General features: G+C 46.9%; 1 protein-coding gene across 2 annotated transcripts; it reads left to right on the forward strand.

Annotated features, from left to right (window-relative positions):
• The first annotated feature begins 7,090 nt into the window (after positions 1 to 7,090).
• On the forward strand, positions 7,091 to 17,327 carry VPS4A (vacuolar protein sorting 4 homolog A). Of its 2 annotated transcripts, none has more exons than XM_039851901.1 (11): positions 7,091 to 7,330; positions 10,391 to 10,502; positions 10,590 to 10,737; positions 12,083 to 12,141; positions 12,240 to 12,359; positions 12,842 to 12,998; positions 13,573 to 13,721; positions 14,095 to 14,176; positions 14,406 to 14,625; positions 15,639 to 15,779; positions 16,483 to 17,327. In XM_039851901.1, the coding sequence occupies exons 1-11, from the start codon at positions 7,310 to 7,312 to the stop codon at positions 16,582 to 16,584; spliced, it is 1,311 nt and encodes a 436-aa protein (XP_039707835.1). In that variant the 5' UTR covers positions 7,091 to 7,309; the 3' UTR covers positions 16,585 to 17,327. The 2 variants fall into 2 exon arrangements, with proteins under 2 accessions (XP_039707835.1, XP_039707834.1); XM_039851900.1 differs by having other exon boundaries at positions 7,145 to 7,330; positions 12,080 to 12,141.
• Positions 17,328 to 19,680: the final 2,353 nt, after the last annotated feature.

Here is a 19,680-nt window from a genome sequence, read left to right on the forward strand (position 1 = left end):
GCTGATTAAGTCACTTAGCTAATAAACCAAAATTTATTCTTTAAAAAAAATTAAGCTGTGTGGAATCTGGACAAGAATATGTTTCTCCCAGATAAACAGGTTTCACTGTAAACGGTTTCAATGGACAAAAATGTGACCACTTTTGAAAAAAAGATTATAATGGATATTTTTTTAATTTTGTGAGAACCTCCAGGTCTTTTTTTTTTTTTAATTTATATGCATGTGGATATATTTGTATGTTTTCAAAATCATGGAAGAATCTCCATATTTTTTAATGCAAATTATCTTGTAAGCTGCTATGCAAATTCTATTAAAAGCCCTACCTTCTTAAAGAGTTAACATTTTTAAAGCTTTCAGGGAAGACCTGTAGACTTAAGCACTTTCTCTGCTTTTTTGTATCTTATCTTGGACACTTACGCTGAATTATGTTATTATTTTCACTGGTTATAAGCTATTGATTGTACATAATATTTAAACCATCCAAATATCCAGCATACATTTCCATGTCGTTACCATCCACTATTGACGCCATGAATGAAATGGCTGGTTAGAAAGCCAAAGGTCGTGTTTTTTCAATCCCGAATGAAGAAGTAAAATGCCAGATCTCTTTTGTCTCAACAACATAATTTTTCTGGTCTGATTTGAATATCTTGTAAGAAAAGAGACTTATTTAAATTTGGGGTGCTGCTTAAACTTTAAGTTGAATTTGACTGTAGTTATAGTCATTCTGTTTGTATATCTTTATCAGGTATATTATATGGCAGGTGTATTATATTCTACCTGAAGTCTGGAAATTTCTGTCAGTTAAATTTGAATTGTTATAGTGGCTCCTATAGATGAAAACAGAGGAATCTGCCATCTGCTACCATTCTTTCTCTGTGTCCCTGTTTTAATTGCTTGGAAATCTAGAACTATTTTGACTTTCTACATACTGTCTTTAAAAACTGACAGCAGCAGTTTTCTCCATCCTTCCCCCCCTTTTTAAGCTATATATTTAAGTATATAGATACTTGATAAATATGTGATGATACAGTTCCAAAATAATTATGCTTTATATCAGGATTATGTTTTCTTGAGCAATATAGCTATTCCTATGGTGTAACAATATGAAGTGAAATTTATACTTGTAATAGACTGCTTAAGTGGCCGATGTGAAACCCTTTTTCTAAAAAACGAAAAACATCTGGCAGATAAGTGAGATAAGTGATAAAGTTCATCTTATTAAAGGATCGAATTTCAAGTTAAAGTAAGGTACAATAAATAGGCACACAGAGCACATCAGTTGTCTCTTTTTGTCACTAGCTAAACTGCCAACTGTTAGAATGATTGTTATATATTAACTTGGAAAAAATATTTTAACAAGATTTCTTCTGTTGTTTCAAAAACTGATAAACTTGAACTTAATCTCTTGCCACTTCTTATTCTTCCTTTCTACTTCAGGTGACTGAACCAAAGCATATTCTGGTTTTTAAAGTGAACCTACATTTGATGTAATGCATAAATATGCAATTTGCAAATGATTGCTTGCTCTCCAATGAACATTTAGTTATATTCAACAAAAATCTACCATATGAACTGTAATCCTTTAATTGCCCCAAAATAGATTGGTCGAACCTAAAAAGCTATCACAGAGAAACAATACTTTGTTATATTGTGAAATTGGGTATTCTGATAGATTCTTACTTCTGAGTGCTCTAAGTACCTTATTCAGTTTTATAGTTATCTTGACCTCCATGCCACTGACACAGTTTTTGAGTCCCTCTTTATCCCAGTCACATATACACCCTGGAACCAGATCGTTCTCTCACCTCTTCCAAAGTTTTGGAAGACTCTTGTGATTAGACAAAAGGTTCTTTGGACACTTAGAGAAAATTTGAAGTTGCAGGCCTAATTAATGGTATATTAACTCTTATCGTCCTTCATCTAATAAGCATTTATTAACATACAGTTCTCCACAGATACTCTGAAAGGTCCAAAAGAAAGTTCTTGCCTCAAGTAGCACAAAGCCCATTACTTCTCAGTACACCATGCCATCTGTCAATCAGAGGCTAAGTCACTGACCACTTCATATTTTTACCAAAGTACATCTGAAGTTCTGCTCATCTGGCAAACTGGAAAATGTTTAAAAGGATGCTCGACCTTTGGTCCGTGCCAGCATGAAAGAACTCCAAGCACATTTAAGTAGGTTGATCTTTTCATCATGTATAATTTTTTAAACCCAAAATTAAGATTTTAGTTTGGGAAGGAGAACAGTGTAGAATATCCTTAGTAAGATAAATCACAACGATAGTTAAGCTGTATTGCCCAAAGTGGATCAATGGGAAAGTCTTTTTAAAGAAATGCTTCTCTTAACTGTAAACAGCAAAGCTAAATGTATATTTCATCTACACCTCTCCTTGATTTCTGAATTGTGCTGACTCATTCATTTTCACACTTATACCCTTTAAACATCTCATTTGATGAAAGTCCTTACACATGGTAGGTGGGATGTTTCTTCATAATGAGAGATGAAAATGAAGATGTTTAAAACTCAGCAAAATTCCACTTATTCCAGAACACTCTGGCATTCAAACTCAGTAAAAAGAGCACCTGAAGAAAATCAGAAGTCGATTCAATTTTCCCATAGTTTTCATACAGTAACAGTCCTTTTCTATCCACTTTGTCTTCCACTTATCACTAGGGTCAGCCTTTCAGGTAACAGCCTTCATCAAGCCCAGAAAGTACCTAAGCTATGTGATTGGAACGGCATAGGGAACATAGTCTCCTAGGCTCCTTCCCCTTTGTTTTCAAGTGTCCTGGACTTGTGCACACAAATTAGGTCATGCCCCCAGTGTCTTGGTCTTTAAACCTACCCTTTGACAATCAGGTGCTAATGATTATATATTGGAACCAGCACATAAGTATCATGTAAGTGTCTGTTCCTCCTAGGTTGGAAAAAGTGCTCTCCTTTTATCTCAGTCCTTTTCACGTGGGTGTCCGAACACACGTTTTCAACTCTGTTTAGTAAATTAATAGAATTTAGGGGCGAGGAAATTCTTAAAAGTAAGTTTTGGGTTTGGCACGATCATCAGTCTTAATGATACTCTTCACAATTTACAGCAAATCCGCCCTTATAAGAACCAGTTTCAGTTCTTTTTCCCTCCAGTATAAGACTCCAGTGTTCTGTTTACAATCCGTTGGATTGGTTCAGCGTGATAAGACCTCGATGTCCAAAGAATTGTTTTCCTTTAGGTATCAGGCCCAAGGTCTTTTAGAAGATAATGTGGCAAACCACTACCTATGAAGGCCTATTTTGGCTAATCTGTGCAAACTCTGATTATACTTACTTGTTTGTAAATCTGTCCCACACAACTTCCACTTTTGTTAAGTATTAAGACTTAGAAAGCTAGAATAATACTTCTACAAAGAATTAAAAGTACGTGATATTCTGTTTTTTCCTTTTTTAGAACCCTGTATTTAAACAAGACTTCTTTAAGTATTGTTTAAAATTTAAGTTTCAAATCTTCTGGCATCACCAGACTACCAGATCGAAACCCATGGCATAAAACAGGGCAGTATTCGTGTTCCTTTTTTTTAAAAAAAAAAGCTTTATGTATGTGTACTCTATAAATACAAATGCATAGACAACACTTTCCCTTGAGTTGCACATCAACACATAGCATTGTATATTACAATGAAAATTTGTAACTTAAGGGTATTATATATATAAGTACATACAAACCTTTGTAACCTTTATACTGTAAATAAAATATTGCTTTTAGACTTGTATTTTTTTCATTTTTTTATGTTAAAATAGTTTCAAACCTACAGGAAAGTTTTAAGAACAGTACAAAGATCTACATCCCCTTTACCCAAATTTCCCAATTGTTAACATTTTACCACATTTGTTCCATTACCCTCTCTTGTCTTTTTCTTACATGATGCTCTATCAGCCTTAAATTCTCTAGTGTGTACTGCCTAAATACAAGGACCCTCTCCTGCATTGTCACCACACAGCCCTCCCAGTTAGGACACCAACACTGGTACAACACGACTACCCCAGCCACAGACCGCATTCAAGTGGTACTAATGTTTGTACCATCGTCCTAATGTTTCATTTTCCTTTCTGACACAGGATCCTAGGATCTTATCCCGTACCACATGTTGCAGCGAGTTTGGCATGCCATTTAAAGCAGATTTAGGGCAACTCCGAACTTAAAAATCCAGTTTTGGTTCTAGTCCCATCAGTGACTTTCTGTGTGACGGGCGCTTAATCTTTGGATCAATCTGACTTTATCATACTTTGAGTCACACTGAGGAGTGAGAAGGGAGATGGTTTCTCAGGAACTGTAGGAATCAGTGCTCCATATATTGGTGTGTCAGTCCCTCCCCTTGTGTGATATCTCAGCGAAATTTTGCCCTGGCCCTACCTCTCCAAAATGTTACCTGAACCTAGTTTTTATTCCTCCTCCACACTGCTCACGGCCCCCATCTGAGGGGTTCTTTAACAAATTGTTAGGAACCAACTCCTCAGCACGGGCTCTAGAATACAGAGTTTGTATAGTCTGATTTTACTAGCTTGTATTAACTAAATGGAATTGAATCACTGGTCCAAGCTGGGGTTTATAACATTCTCAGTATCAGGATTAATCTAGAAAAGTGCTGTGCAAGAAAGAGCAAATGGAATTGTGCATTTGTAAGTCAATGACTTCCTGCTAAAGTGTGGGAGCCCTAAAGTGTGGGAGCTGAGAATCTGATTTCTGCTCTAGTGAAAAAGATGGAACATGAAGTTACTGATTAGAATCATCAAGCCTAAACATACCCCATGTGCCAGCCCACAAATAACTTAAATTTAGTATCTTTATTCCCTCTTTCCTTCCTCCACTTACTCCCCCATCCCCAGCAATGGCAACACCACTGCAGAACTGAGGGGTTCTCAGAGTCTATTTCCAAGCTGTCATTCAAGGAGAAAGTCAACAATGGATAACCAGGTGAGATGGGGACGAGATCCCATTTCCTGCCATCAGAAGCAGCTCAGGACAGCTTCCTGTAGGAAGGAGAGTGTCCTCTTGGAAGCTCTCTCTCATAAGCAGGATCAGTGTCTGAATGGCAGGCTCATGAAAGACAGAAGCTAAGCAAGAGATCCAAGAAAGCTGAGTAGGCAGAACAAAGAGAAGATGAACACAGCCAGTGGATCGCAAACCTAGCCTTTGCTATGAGCTGAATGTGTAACTATTTGGAGATAGGGGCTTTGAAGAAGTGATTCAGTAGACCCTGTGATGACACAGCAAAAGCATGGAGAAAAATCCAAGGCAAATTGGTGCCTCTATACAATAGAGGTTGCCAACCTTCACCAGGTTTGCCCTTAACATTGCTCACTTTTAGTTCACTTGAAATGATTTCAAACCATCTTTACTCTCCTCAAACCCAGGCCTCCCACCTTCTCTCTCTTAGCAGCTTCTCTTCCAACTAATTTACTGAGAAAATAGAAGCCACCCAAAGGTAATCTCCCAATTTCTTGCTACCTTCCAACTGACGTAGATAGCTATCTTCTCTCCTATTATAATGTCTAAAGCCAGCCTTCCTACCTAGGAGTTGATCCCATTCGCATTGACAAACCTTTACTAGATCCTTCCTATGAGTTTTTCAAGCACTTCTTCTCACATTAACAACTATCAAAAACTCCTTCCTGGGCCCCACTATTCCTGCAGCTGTTTCTCTAGGCCTCCCTTACTTTTCTCCAAGCTTCTCGAAAGAGTCATGCCTTCTCGTGGACTGCATTTCCTCATGACCCATTCACTCCCAGCCCACTGCAGTAGGACTTCTGCCTCCATCATTGATTGAAACATCTCTGGCTGAGGCTGCCAGTGTCTTACATATCACTATCTGCTTTCTCAGCTGTATTAGGTACTGTGCTCCCCTCTCCTTATCCACAGTCCTCCCGCGCCCCTCCCCTGACTGCCAAGACACTCTTCTGGTTGTCCTACTTCTCTAGCTGTTTTTCTGAGCTTTTGCGGGCTCATCCTCTGGTCGGCTAACCTCCAAGCTCTGTCTTAAGCTCTCCCCTCACTTCACCCTACACTCTACTCTTCCCTGGGAGACCGTATTCGTATAGCTTCCATTCCCACCTGTACCAGATGTCTTGCAGATGTGTACCTCTAGCTCTCATCATTCTTCGGACTTCGAGATGCATACATCTAACACTTGACATCTCAAAGGTACTTCAAACTCATGAATTTCCTCACCCTTCCACCCACCCCAAACCTGGACTTTGTCCAGTATTTCCCATCTCAGTAGCAATGGCCCAGGTGCTGAAGCCAGCAACCCAGGAGTCATCTCTGTCCCTCCCTGCCCCTCATCATATCCCATATCTAATCTATTTCCAAGTGCTTTTGATTTGTCTTCCAAAACCTTCCCATTCTGTGTATGTCTCACCAGGGCCCTCCCCCTAGTCCAAGCTTCCCTCACTCTTCTGGGCTACAGTAGTAACTTCATATTTACAATAGCCACTCCATCCCTGCAATCCGTTCCACATCCTAGCGCTAGACAAAAACGAACAAACAAACAAGTTTCCCATTGGTTTTAGGATGAAACCCAAAATTCTGACCATAGCTAAATGTCCTGGCCCCTACTCCACTCCCAACATCAATTCACATCAGTTTACAAAGTAAGACTTTGACTTACTTTCTGCTCTCCAGCTATCTGAGCCATCTTCCAGTTTCTTCAGTTCCACCAGTGGCCTCCTTAGGGCCTTAAGGCCTTTGCACAAGCTGTTTCATCAATCCGCAATGCTCTTTCTCACCCCCCTTATCCCTCAAACCTCCATTTAAATGGGAGCCTTTCCTCATCCCCTGTCTTGGGCAGGTTGCATGTTACAAAAACCAGAAAAGGTAGATGCTAATTATTAGTATACCTTATTAAACATCAGGAATCCAAAGCTCTGGGATCCTAGGTTTACTTGCCAGTAAAACTGCCCCATAGACACTTTTATTCCAAGTTGGGTCTAGGACTTGAGGATTCTACCCCGCCTTGCTTCTGGCCCCGCCCCCGTCCCACCCCGACACGCCCCCTGTCCTGGCCACCCCGCGGCCGCGGAGAGCAGTGCCTGCAGTACCCGCTGTGGCCGCGAGGGGACAGCCGCGCTGCTCGGGCCCGACCGCTCTGGGCCGCGCTCCTCGCTCGTCCTCAGACTTGGCTCTGGCTGCCAGCGGCCACTCTCTCAGCGCTGACCCGCCGGGGTACCCGCGCTGGACTCAGCACCTCGGCTCTCCGGGACCGGACCGAGGCCGCAAGCAGCGCCGCGGGGTGTGAGGCGGACCCAGGAGATGAAATGACAACGTCAACCCTCCAGGTAGCTCGGCGCGGCCCGGCCGGCTTGCGGAGGCGGAAGGAGGCGCGGCGGGGCCTGCGGGCGGGCAGTCGAGCTGGCGGGAGCCTCCTCGGAGCCGCGCGTCCCTCGCCCCGCCGCCGCCTCCACCCATTTCTGTGTTCACCTGCTCGCAGCTGAGGGCCGCCTCCCGTTCAGAACGCCCGGCCAACAGGGCCGGGCCGAGCCCTGAGGCCGCTATGTGCAGCTGGCGCCTCGGTACCGCTGTGGGGCTCAGCCTCACCCGGGCCTGACAGGCGCCGCCGGGAAAGCTCGGGCCCGCGGTCCAGCCGCTCGCTGTCCCTCCTACGCCTGCCTCCCTGCCAACAAGTCCCGGCTCCTTCCGCGGCCTCCGATTTCCTCTCCTCGGCCAAGAACCTTCATTCATTCCCTAGATCCTGCAGGGCGGTGTTGGGGTGGCGCCACCTGGATGCATGACGGACCCATCCTCCAGGTGCTGCCAGTCCTACCGGGCCGGAAAACATAAACATGCTCAGGCCTCAGACCTGGGTTTGAATCTCGAATCTGCCACTTGGGCAGTTAACAAGTATAACTGACCTTGGGCTAGTTACGTGATCCTGGAGTCTCTGGTTTCTTGTCAGTGAAGTGGGGTAATACTCGGTAGGGTCGTTGAGACAGTGGCTCTAGATTGAGTAATTCAGGTACAGCATTATTAACACGAGGCCGGCTACATAGTAAGTGCTCAGTGATGACATACAATGCTTGCAGGAGTTAGGCAAGACTTCATGGAAGAAGAGGCATTTGGCGGGATGAGTAGCGTTCAGATTCCTGGAGGTGTAACTTCAGGTGGTGCAAGAAGTGGCAACAGTGAGTAAGCTACCTGCAGATCCCACCTGTCTAGACAGTTTTTGTTTTACAGAGTTTTTTTAATGGCTTTAAGATCTAACTCACATACCATACAATTCACCTGTTTAAAGTGAACAATTCAGTGCTTCTAGTATATTCACAGAGTTGTGCAACCATCACCACAATCACTCTCAGAACATTTTCATCACCTCAGAAAGAAATCCTGCATCTTATAGCTGTCACCCGCCCCTGCCCCAAATTTTTATCCCTCCCAGTCCCTGGCAACCACTCATCTACTTTCTGTCCCTATGGATTTGCCTATTCTGGGCATTTTATATAAATGGAGATTATACAATATGTAGTTCTTTGTGACTTTTTTTATGCGACATAATGTAGGTTTTCACATTTTTAAAAGCTAAAAGGATTTCATGATACGTGAAAATCATGAAATTCAAATTTCAGTGTCTATAAATAAAGTTTTATTGGAACACATCCCTGCTCATTCGTTTATGTATTGTCTATGGCTGCTTTTGGGCTTCCAAGTCAGAGTTGAGTCATTGCTATAGGGATTGGCCAAGAAAGTAAAATGTTACCTGTCTGGTCCTTTGTAGAAAGTTTGCTAGCTCCTCTGTCAACACATCTTCTTAATCCTTTTCTTTTCATCCTTGTCCTTTATAGTACATATTGCTAAATATGTGGCAGGGCTGGCAATTCTGTCACCTTACCCTCCTGTTATACAAAACTGTTCCTCTCCAAATTGTAACTGAGGACTACTGCATGTGAAAAACTGTGTGTGGTTGCCAGAAAAATCTAATGTTCTCTTAGGTGCATTAATTAATAGAGTATTGAGAAGGAAGGTGGCAATGGGCCTGCTCCGCCACATCGGGGGCAGAGCATACCTGGAGTGTTGTTCTGAGCCTCAGACCTAAGCAAAAACACATATAGAGTGAAAAAGTCCAGAACCTGCAAGTGTTTGTTCTGGAGAACAGAAGCCACCAGGGACAGGAACACCCCTTTCATGTCTTACCTGAAGGGCTGTCGTGAGGGAGAGAATAGACAAGTGAAGCTTGTATTTAAGCTAATTATCCACTGAGGAGGTTCAGGGCTCCTAGCCATTCTCTATTTGTAGGTAGTGGAGGGAGCTGAAGCTTGAAAATAGTAACACTCGGCTTTCCTCATCTCTTCATCCTGGTGTGTTAACATCAACCTGGCCTACCCTGCCCATCTGTTAGTTTTGTAGAGCTATCTGTGTCTTTCTTTCTGAGACTTCTTACTTTCTGTTGGGGAAGGGCTGCACAAGTGCTTTGGCACCGCCAAGAGCTGGTCAAGAGGTTTATTTGCTGTGGATGAAACTGTGTATACAGTGGTATCTGCCCACCTGGTGTCTAGTGCTGTATCAGCTTGAGCGTATCTCTGGTAACACTTCCTGGATTGGTGAAGTTATGGTTTCTAAAACTGGATATGTGTGTGTGATGCAGCTGTCTAAAAGATAATGCATGCTTGAAGTTCAGTCTAGAGCACAGGCCTAGAGGATTTATGAGATGCATAAAGTTCCTCGAAGGTTTTAGAGAACCTTTCCCCTCAGTCAGCAGCACACATATGCCTCTGGGGTAGGGAAGCATTTTTTTGTACTGGAGATACCGGTGTATTGACCTCTGTATCTAAGCATCTCTTCCCTGGCTATCAACTCCATGAAAACTGTCTTCTTTTTTCAGCCTAGAGAAGCAGGTTGGGCCAGTAGAAAGAAGCAGAGATCCCTTTAAGTCCATCTCATAAAACTCAGGTCAATGAAGGACTTTCCTAGTTGGCGGGCTCTTTGTTGGCCCTGAAGGTCAAGTGCTGTTTCTGTGAGCAATACAGGAATCAGTTGCTTCTGGTGTTTCCCTTGTTCTAGGCTCTGAGTCCAGCTCCATTTCTCTTTCCCTTGAGGCATGGAATAGAAAGCAAACTTTCTCTTTGAGCCCTATTTGATCAGGCTTCCACTTGCTGAAACCCAGAGTGATGACTGAGAAGAGGTCGCTTTTCACTGTATTGAGTGTATTGTGAAGGGGGATGGCTATCTTTTAAAGCTTCCTTTTAAGGTCTTTCTAGTTAACATTGGAAAAGTAGGCCAACACAATGGTCTGTGACTGACAAGTTCCCAGGTCTGGCAGTCGCTGTCATCAGTGTATTCCTTCCTCCTGGGACCCCAAGGGCTTTCTATTGGGAAGCACTGAGCTATTTGCTTTGCCTTTCCAGAAAGCCATTGATCTGGTGACAAAAGCCACAGAAGAGGATAAAGCCAAGAATTATGAGGAGGCGCTCAGGCTCTACCAGCATGCTGTGGAGTATTTCCTACATGCTATCAAATGTGAGTCACACAAAGGCCCTCCACAGCTACAGAGCCCTTCCGAGAGGAGGGGGCTCACAGGTCCCCTCTCTGGTTCCTTTTTTGCAGATGAGGCACACAGCGACAAGGCCAAGGAGAGCATTCGCGCCAAGTGCATGCAGTACCTAGACCGGGCAGAGAAGCTGAAGGATTATTTACGAAACAAAGAGAAGCACGGCAAGAAGCCAGTCAAAGAGAATCAGAGTGAGAGCAAGGGGTGAGTACAGAGGAGTGGAGGACTCAGCTGGGGCCAGACCCCCCATGAGCTTGTGCCCTTTTTCTGTGGTGCTGTCATTCTTGGTGCCAGTGCTGCCTTGGACTTCCACGGCACCTTTCTTTTTGGGGGAATTCCACTGAGAATAGTGATAATGTCCACAGCTGCTTTGATCAGGCACTTTACAGAATACTTCCACGTACATTATCTCATTGGCTCTGGGATGGGGAGCCAACGTGGAGGTGGTGAGCCTTGGACTGGGCAGCCAGACTCTCCGAGTATAACCTGGCTCTGCCACCTCCTAGCCGTGTGACCTTAGACAAATGCCATGACCCCCTGTGCCTCCAGGCTCCTCATCTACAGGAGAGGGAAGATAATAGGACTTCTGTCCCAGCATCGCTCTAAGGAACAAATGAGATGATGGAGTGAAGCCCTGAGATTAGAACTTAGTGTGCAGTAAGGGTTAATGTCCGCTACTGTTGTCATCAGAGTTATCCTTTTCATCTAACAGATGAGGCAACAGACTCAGGTTCAGAGATCGTGAGGTTCCAGAGCTGATACCTAATGATGTCTGGACCCATACCCAGGGCCTGTGTTTCTGACTCCAAAGCCAGTGTTCTTTCCACAGTTTCTCTCCTCACGCCTGCGGTTTGTTTACCATGGAGGTTCCAGTTAGCACAAAGGCCAGTGTGTCTTCGAGGCGAAGGGAGGGTCCTGGGCAGGAAGGTCATGGAGTAGGAGAGAGCTGGGTACTGTGTCAGCTGCTTCACCACAGGCGAGAGGCTCTGCTCCTGGCTGGAGAGGATTCCCGTGAGTGAGACACACTGAGGAAGGGGCAGGAGGCCAGACATCTCCAGGGGGGCTGCAGGAGTTTGGAAGATGGCAGATCCCTTGCATCCAGATAGGGACTGGCCCTGGGGGAGAACAGTGACTGTGTTCCTTTTCCAGGTGCTCTTCTTAGACCTAAGAAGACTTAGCTCTTCCCCAAGGCATAGCCACTTGGCTCTCTGGTTTTGAGTCCATATGAGAGGCCAGCGACAGCTCCAGTTGCTTGCCTGGCTGCTCTTGAAGTCTAACCAAAGCATGTGTCCCTCACCAGCCTCTAGAAAGGACATACGTCTCTTTTCTCATTCCCTTATGAAGAAATGAGGATAGGGTATGAGAGTTTACTAGAGGATCCACTGTAGGCCCTGAATGTCTTTGGGGTACCCATTTACGGGTCTCACCACTGTTGAGGAGGGAAAGCATCTCTTTACCACCGTGCTGGCAGCCAGAGCTTCTCTCTGAGGACCTCTTTGCCAGTTGACTCTTGCTTCAACCTGTCATCTTCTGTCTCCTTTCCCAGCAGTGATAGTGACAGTGAAGGGGATAATCCAGAGAAAAAGAAATTGCAGGAACAACTGATGGGTAAGAGGCTTGAGGCCCCATGGCAATGGGAGTGGCATGTGTTGAGGGCCCCCTGGTGGGTTGAGGCTCTGGGTCGAAGGCTTTGCCTCCCTCTGCAGGTGCTGTTGTGATGGAGAAGCCCAACATCCGGTGGAATGATGTGGCTGGGCTAGAGGGGGCCAAGGAGGCCCTCAAAGAAGCTGTCATTTTGCCAATTAAATTCCCACACTTGTTCACAGGTAAATGTTGAGCCCCTGTAGGTCTAGATGTAAAACAATCAGGCTTCTGAGGGAACCGGCTCCCACTCTGAAAGTGTCCAGGAACAGGTGATGACTTGGCCCCCTTTGTTCTTAGTGGGCGAGTCCTGGCCTTCTGTGTGCTCCCACTCTGGAAAGACCCCAGGGCTTGCTCACTGCAGTCATCTAATCCTTGGATTCTCTCTGGTGTCAGAAACCTTATGACTGGACCTTTGACTTGACCAGTGGGTGGGCAGGGTCAGGAAACAGTGCCAGCCAGTGTCACTTTGCAGGGTTACAGGGGTCATGAGCCAGGGCTAGGACCAAGCTCTCAGCAGGTAATTTAGTTTCCTTCTTTGCCCTTAGAATCAGTTGTCTTGTAGAACTTGTTATTTCTGCTATTTACAGTGACTAAGGCCCCTCAGCTTTTTTCTGTTTCCCTTCCCTAAGGGAGGAAGCTCATTGCAGTTTATTCTTTCTTGCAGGCAAACGTACCCCTTGGCGAGGGATACTGCTCTTTGGACCCCCTGGCACAGGGAAGTCCTACCTGGCCAAAGCGGTGGCAACAGAGGCCAACAACTCCACCTTCTTCTCTGTGTCCTCCTCAGACCTGATGTCCAAGTGGTTAGGGGAGAGTGAGAAGTAAGTCAGCTGTCAGGCCCATCTCTGCTGGCAGCCCCAGCAACTGCTGGTGGTCCAGCTTCCCTGCCCTTGGAGTCATCTCCCAGAGGAGCCGCTGTTGAATATCAGGGAGAAGTAGCCAGCTTATTGGGCGGGACACTGTCCTGACCAAGACAGCGAAATTGAAAGGGAACTTGGGAGAGATGAATCCTCAGGAAGGGAAGGGAAAGCACTCACGGTAATTGGGTTTCAGGTACGTATCCTCTGTTGGGGACTTTATATAGTTAACTTATTCCCCACATCGACTCCCATTTTGCAGATGATGAAACTGAGGCTGAGAGGAAGGGAAGTGACTTGTCCTAAGTCCAGAGCTAATCAGTGGGGCTGCCAGGATTGAAGCTGACGCCAAGCCTTGCTCTTCCTCTTGGTATAGTGCTGCCAGAGGATTTGTTACCACCATTTCTTCTGAAATCCAAGCATGATTATAGTCTCGACCTTCCTGTGGGAAGGGCGAGAGGAGAAAAGTGGTGACTGGGACCCTGGCTGGGCATGTGTGCAGGTGTCCAGGTTTCAACCCTATTTCTCACTTTCACAGGCTAGTCAAGAACCTATTCGAGCTGGCCAGGCAGCACAAGCCCTCCATCATCTTCATCGATGAGGTCGATTCCCTCTGCGGATCCCGCAATGAAAACGAGAGTGAGGCTGCCCGAAGGATCAAAACGGAGTTCTTGGTCCAGATGCAGGGTGCGTGCTGATCCTGGGGTTCCTCCTTGGTTCTCAATCCACCCAAAGCCAGCCCAGGGCTTAATTATTTAGCCACAACTGGGTTTGATTGTCCTTAGGGTAGAGGGAAATATCAGAAGCAATTCTCAGCTCCATCTCCTCAAGCCTTCATTGTGGAGAGGTCACTGTGGCCATTGCCCACCACCTCCCCTCCGCTCCCCAGGCAGGCAGGGCTGCGGGGCTCTTTGCCCCCAGGAGGCTGGTTAGGGCCCCGCCCGAGGTGGTAGAGGAACAGCTCCAGTTCAGGACACAGCCCCTGAGGCCCTTCCCTGCTAGTTCTGACTGATCCTTGTGGGCGTTCTGAGCCAGCATCTGTGTTTCCCTTTCTCTGCAGGCGTGGGGAATAACAACGATGGAACCCTGGTTCTTGGTGCCACAAATATCCCGTGGGTGTTGGATTCGGCCATTAGAAGGAGGTGAGTCTTCCCCAGTAGGAGCCAGGGGCCAAGGTCTTCTCCAGCCATGGTCAGTCCATTGCTGGCGGCTGGCAGGGCAGCCTGACCCCATGTCTCTGGAGGCTTCTCCGTGTCTGCATAGTGAGCAGGGCCCTGAATGAAGCCAGCTTCTGGAGGGCCCTGCTGGGCCTCTTCATGAAGACTGTTCTGCCATCTGCTCTCAAGTCCAGCCATGTGCTTGGCTCTCCAGGTTTGAAAAGCGGATTTACATCCCGCTGCCGGAGGAGGCCGCCCGTGCCCAGATGTTCCGGTTGCATCTGGGTAGCACTCCCCACAACCTCACGGATGCCAATATCCACGAGCTGGCCCGGAAGACGGAAGGCTACTCAGGTGCAGACATCAGCATCATCGTGCGCGACTCCCTCATGCAGCCCGTTAGAAAAGTACAGTCAGCAACACACTTCAAAAAGGTGAGTGGGCCGGCAAGGAATTGCTTAGAAAGCGTCCCAGGAAAGGAGCTATCAGCCTTTCTTTGCCAGCTCCCTGGTGCTCAGTGACACATCTTGGGTCTCCTGGCTTGGGGCTATACCTCCTCTCCCCTTCCCAGCAGTCCTTGCTTGAGGGTGACCATCTCAGATTGTATAATCCTAGAAGATAGGGCGCCATGGCAGTCACCTCTGCCACCCCTGGAGTCAGTGCTGTGCTGTTGTGCGTGGTGGGCCCTACTCAGTGTCTGAAAAGTGGTGGGAACAAAATCACACACCATCAGGAGGAATTCTGTTCATGTGGCAGATCTCTGTTGAATGTCTACTAAAGGTCCTACTGTGTGCCTGGCCTCATTCCAGATGCTGGGGAGATACTCGTGACTGACCAGCAGACAAAAATCCCTGTCCTCCAGGAGCTTCCTTTCTAGTGGGGGAGACAGGCAAAAAACAAAACAAAGACTCGTTTCTTAGAGGGTTGTGAGGGGAAAGATCAAGCAGGGAGGGAGGTCTGGCTTTTCTAAGGCTTGGAGGGGGATGGGCAGGTTGCATTCTTAATAGGCCACTCTGGGTGACATTCGAGCCAAGAGTTGAAGGAGGTGATGGGAAGAGCCTTTGGATATTGGGAGAATGTTGCCAGTGGAGCAGATTTTGGTTGGAAAAACATTTTTTGATGTCACTGCATTCATGGTGAGATATGAGTTAATGAGAAAGAGGAAGATATCAAGACATTCTGGGCCACAAATTGAGATTCTGGAGAACAGTGGCTGGACTCGCATGCTAATTACGAACCTCTGAAATCAGACTTTGAACAATTTTGGCTGCTCAGCCCGAGAGTTTTGAAGGAGCCCATCCCTCCTCAGACTGATGACCTAGAAATCCAGGCATTCGTTCACATCCTCCCCTTACCTTCTCTTCAGGACTCAGAAATCTGAAGCGTCCTGCCCCTTCCCCAAACACCAAGGGGCAACCCCTCCAGCCAAACTCCTGTTTGGTTCCAGGTTTGTGGCCCTTCCCGCACCAACCCTAGTGTTATGATTGATGACCTCCTGACCCCGTGCTCTCCGGGGGACCCAGGGGCCATAGAGATGACTTGGATGGACGTCCCTGGTGACAAACTCTTAGAGCCTGTGGTTTGCATGGTAAGTATCCAGCTGGGACAGAGGACAGCATAGAGCCCAGAAAAGTGGGGGCTTGGGTCTAAGAATAAAAATAAGCTGCTCCTCTTCTCTGTCCTGGTCTGTTGTGGTTCCTCCTAAGCAAATTTGCCTTTGGGGTTCCTGCCGTTAGACTCTGGGGGCCTGGGGTGGAGACTATAGCATTTTCTTCACCAAGGAGTAGAGGCCAGGTGATGTGACTACCTCATTCCGTGGGTTTGGCCTGTTTTGCGCACAGAAGGAACCAGTAAATGTGTGTCAGCACGGTGTGACTTGATGCAGTTGCACAGGCAGCCTCTCAGCTGACTAGTCTTCCATCTCTCCTCATCCTAGTCTTGCTCATTCTGTGTGGCAAATGTCTGCCTTTGTCGCTGGTGTGGTGGGTGGTGGGCATGCAGTTAGAGCTGCTCATGGGAGTTAAGAGATGATAGGAGCTTAGATTCTCTCAGACCAGAAATAGGCCAGTCTGGAAATGACATGAGCTGCCTCAGGAGGGAAGAGCGTCCTGTCCCAGGAGGCATTCAGGCAGAAGCCAGCCATCCATAGGGAGTTCTGTGTTTGGGGCTGGGGCTAAGGCTAACCTCAAAGGTGGGCCTCTTCCCACCCTGGACTGCATGGGTCTGTGCCACTGGGAGGCCGAGGACCTGGAGCCCAGCTACTCCTCGGCCACATGCTCTTGTCTTTGCAGTCGGACATGCTCCGGTCCTTGGCCACCACTCGGCCCACCGTGAATGCAGAGGACCTCCTGAAAGTGAAGAAATTCTCAGAGGACTTTGGACAGGAGAGTTAAAAGCGTCTTCACTCTGGTGACCGTGAAGGTGGGAGGTTGATTGGGGTAAATTCATGAACTCCCTGTGTCGATGGCCAGACAGGGCTCCAGGGCTCATCCTAAAGTCACTACAGTGTCCCCTCCGCTGCCTGGTTGCTAGCTGAGGCGCAGGAAGGAAGGGGTTCCCCTGCCGCAGAGACGCAGAAGCACATTCGGCACCCTGGTGGAATACTGGCTCTTCCTACTTCCTCCTCCCCCGCTCTGGATGCTCACCAACTCCTTGTCCTGCTCCTCCGTGGTTTTTTTTGAAACCTTTTTTTTTGTTCCCCTAAATTAATGCTGCTTGGATTTTCATCTTGTTTATAAAGTTAAAGTCACCTGGAAGCATCGAGTGGGAACAGCCCTGCTGTGGGGTTGGTGCTGCAGACCTGCAGAAGTCCCCACAGCCTGTTCCTTCTAGACCCAAGTTTTGCTCCTTGTGAACAGAATGGATGGTGCCCTGGGTCCCCAGGCCAGGCTCTGCCTAAAAAGGCCGAGTAAAGCCGAGCCGTTCGAGCCCTAGGTCAACATCCTGGGCCGCGTCCTCCCTGCAGGAGGAGTGCTGTTTGCGAGCGCCAAGCTGTGTAGGTCAGAACGAGTGCAGGCAGCCAGGCGGGTTTCACTGCTGCCTTTTCTTCCCTTTAAATGTGAGAATACTGAACCCAGCCACTGCCCCCGGGTCCCTGTCCTGGAAATGGGCTAATAAATCCTTTTCCCTTCTCGAACCACCTGAGTGATCTCATCTTTGACTCTTGTCTGGGGCTCTTTGAAGGCCATGCTTGCTTCCAGTAGAAAAACCCTCCAGTTTTCTCAGCTGTCTTCTCTTCAGCAGAGTAGGAGGAAGTGGGAATGTCACCACCTGCCACCTTTTCTAGGTCTGTATCGTCAGGTTTGTGAGACCTTTTTCCCCCAGAGCCTCTGAAGTGTGGCCAGGAGTGTTCGAGGCACCTGGCCAGTTCTTCCCGTTGTCCAGCCTCCAGGTCAGCAGCTCAGACTGGGAGGCCTGTGGACCAGATGTGGCTTGCAGCTGTTTGGTGTGGTCTGCCTACAATGTAAAAAATCAAAGGTAGATGTAAAATTCAGATTTCTGCTTCCGAAAGATTAGGTATTGCTGGGCCTGTATCCACATGAGGCAATTTGTGCGCTGCAGCTGAGCAGGGGTGGTCCTGTTCAGAAGGGGACATGCTCTGCAGCCCACCCATTCCCACATGGACTTTTTACCCATTTGCACTGCCTGCCCAGCCCCTCTGACCATTTGTGACCCCCGTGAGGTACTCAGGCCCTGGAAATGCTGACGTGGAGCAGAATAAGCAGAGGCTGTCACATTACCACAGAATATGAATACACAGAGGCCTGATACTGGTTGCTCCAGCCCTCTTCCCCCTCCCCAAACTGGTATCTTCAAACCAGAATGGTTCAGAACTAAGTACGTGGCCGACTCTTAGATGATGGTAGCCTTGCGCTGTCATTGGTTCTTTGATCTGGTTAGGCGTGTCTGCTGAATCAGCCAACTTTTGCTTGGTTTCTTGAAGGCTTGGGCCCAGTGTTCTCCCTTGCTTGTAAGTTAGCCCTGCCTTGTTACCTGGACCATCAGCCAGCATGACCACCAGATGGCACTTAATTAACTATGATTAGAAATTTTGTCATTTGCTCTGGAGCTCCCCCATAGTCCTTGGTTAGCTATGTGCTCTGTTTATAAATGCTGAACTGGAAGCCAGGATAGGACACTGCCCCCTGCCTGTACTGGTTCATTTCAGCTAGTTGTGTTTTCTTATTCTACCTCTAATTACCTTGAATCAGAAGATCCTTTTTTTTTAACCTGCTTCCTCATTTCCACTGCTCGAGCACATTGACAAATCACAGGAGTTAACAGAAACTTTAGGACTGCTGTGGTTCATCCTCATAGTTCTAGTCGCAGCTTTCACAGACGCCCAGTGAAGCCAAACTAACCTTACACTGACGGTGTGGCCTCACCGTCTGTTATATATGGCTAATGTGTGCAGAGGAATTTCCTCCCCTAAATGCTTACTCTGAAATTCACGTCTTCCCTACCTGGAATTCTGTCAAACCTGCCTACACTGGCTTTCAAAACTTTCATTAGCTCAAGATGCTGATTTGTGTGTGTGGTTTTTGTGGCTGATATATCTATCTGAGGTGGAAGGGATTTTCTTTATTGGAAATGCAAGGATTTGTTGCCTTTGGGCTGTGGTGTCTTGACTAGCTGTGTGATTTGGTTACACCAGTAAATCTCATATTCTCAGCAACAGAGATAGTCTCAGGCTTTCTTCAAGGTCCACTCCCAGCAATCATTTACTTAGGCCTCCAGGTCAGAAAGCTGTAGGCGAATGCTACTGTCTACATTACGAAGGTGTTACTAAGGACTGTTAACCTCAGAGCACTGTAAGGAAGCATCGGAATGTCCTGAGGCCTCCCTGCAGGAACTTCTGAAGTTGCCTAGAGCAGGGGACCCCAACCCCCAGACCAAAGATGGGGTACCTGTGGCCTGTTAGGAACCAGGCAGCACAGCAGGTAAGCAGCAGGCCAGCAAGTAAAGCTTCATCTGTATTTGCAGCTGCTCCCCAGCACTAGCATCACCGCCTCAGCCCCACCTCAGATCATCAAGCATTAGATTCTCATACGAGCACTGGTCCCTGGTGCCAAAAAGGTTGGGGACCGCTGGTTTAAAGGAAAGGCTAACTGAATTCTAATTTTCATAATGACCCATGTTTTCAATATAAATGAGAGCTTCCTACAGAATTCCCCAATAGCTAAGTATCTAACCTCACCTTGGGGCAGTGCTGTCCTGTTCCTCTCCAGTCTGATGCACAGAGAACTCGTTCACTTTTGCTTGGCCTCATAGGCCCCCAGACGTGGCCTGTTTAGAGAAAGCCATAGAGGACAGTGTGTCTTTCCTGGGTTCATTTGATTAACTGCTGTTTAAAACACCTTTCCCCTAAACAATTTACTGTACTTCTTACTACATGGGAACTTGGATTTTGAGGACTTGATAAGAGTACCAGTAATGCAAAACTCAACATAAAAGTGAGCTAAGACAAGTACCTAAAAAAACAAGTTCTT

This window comes from Pteropus medius, unplaced genomic scaffold (genome assembly GCF_902729225.1).
Source record: "Pteropus medius unplaced genomic scaffold, Ma_sr-lr_union100, whole genome shotgun sequence".
Lineage (NCBI taxonomy): Eukaryota > Metazoa > Chordata > Mammalia > Chiroptera > Pteropodidae > Pteropus > Pteropus medius.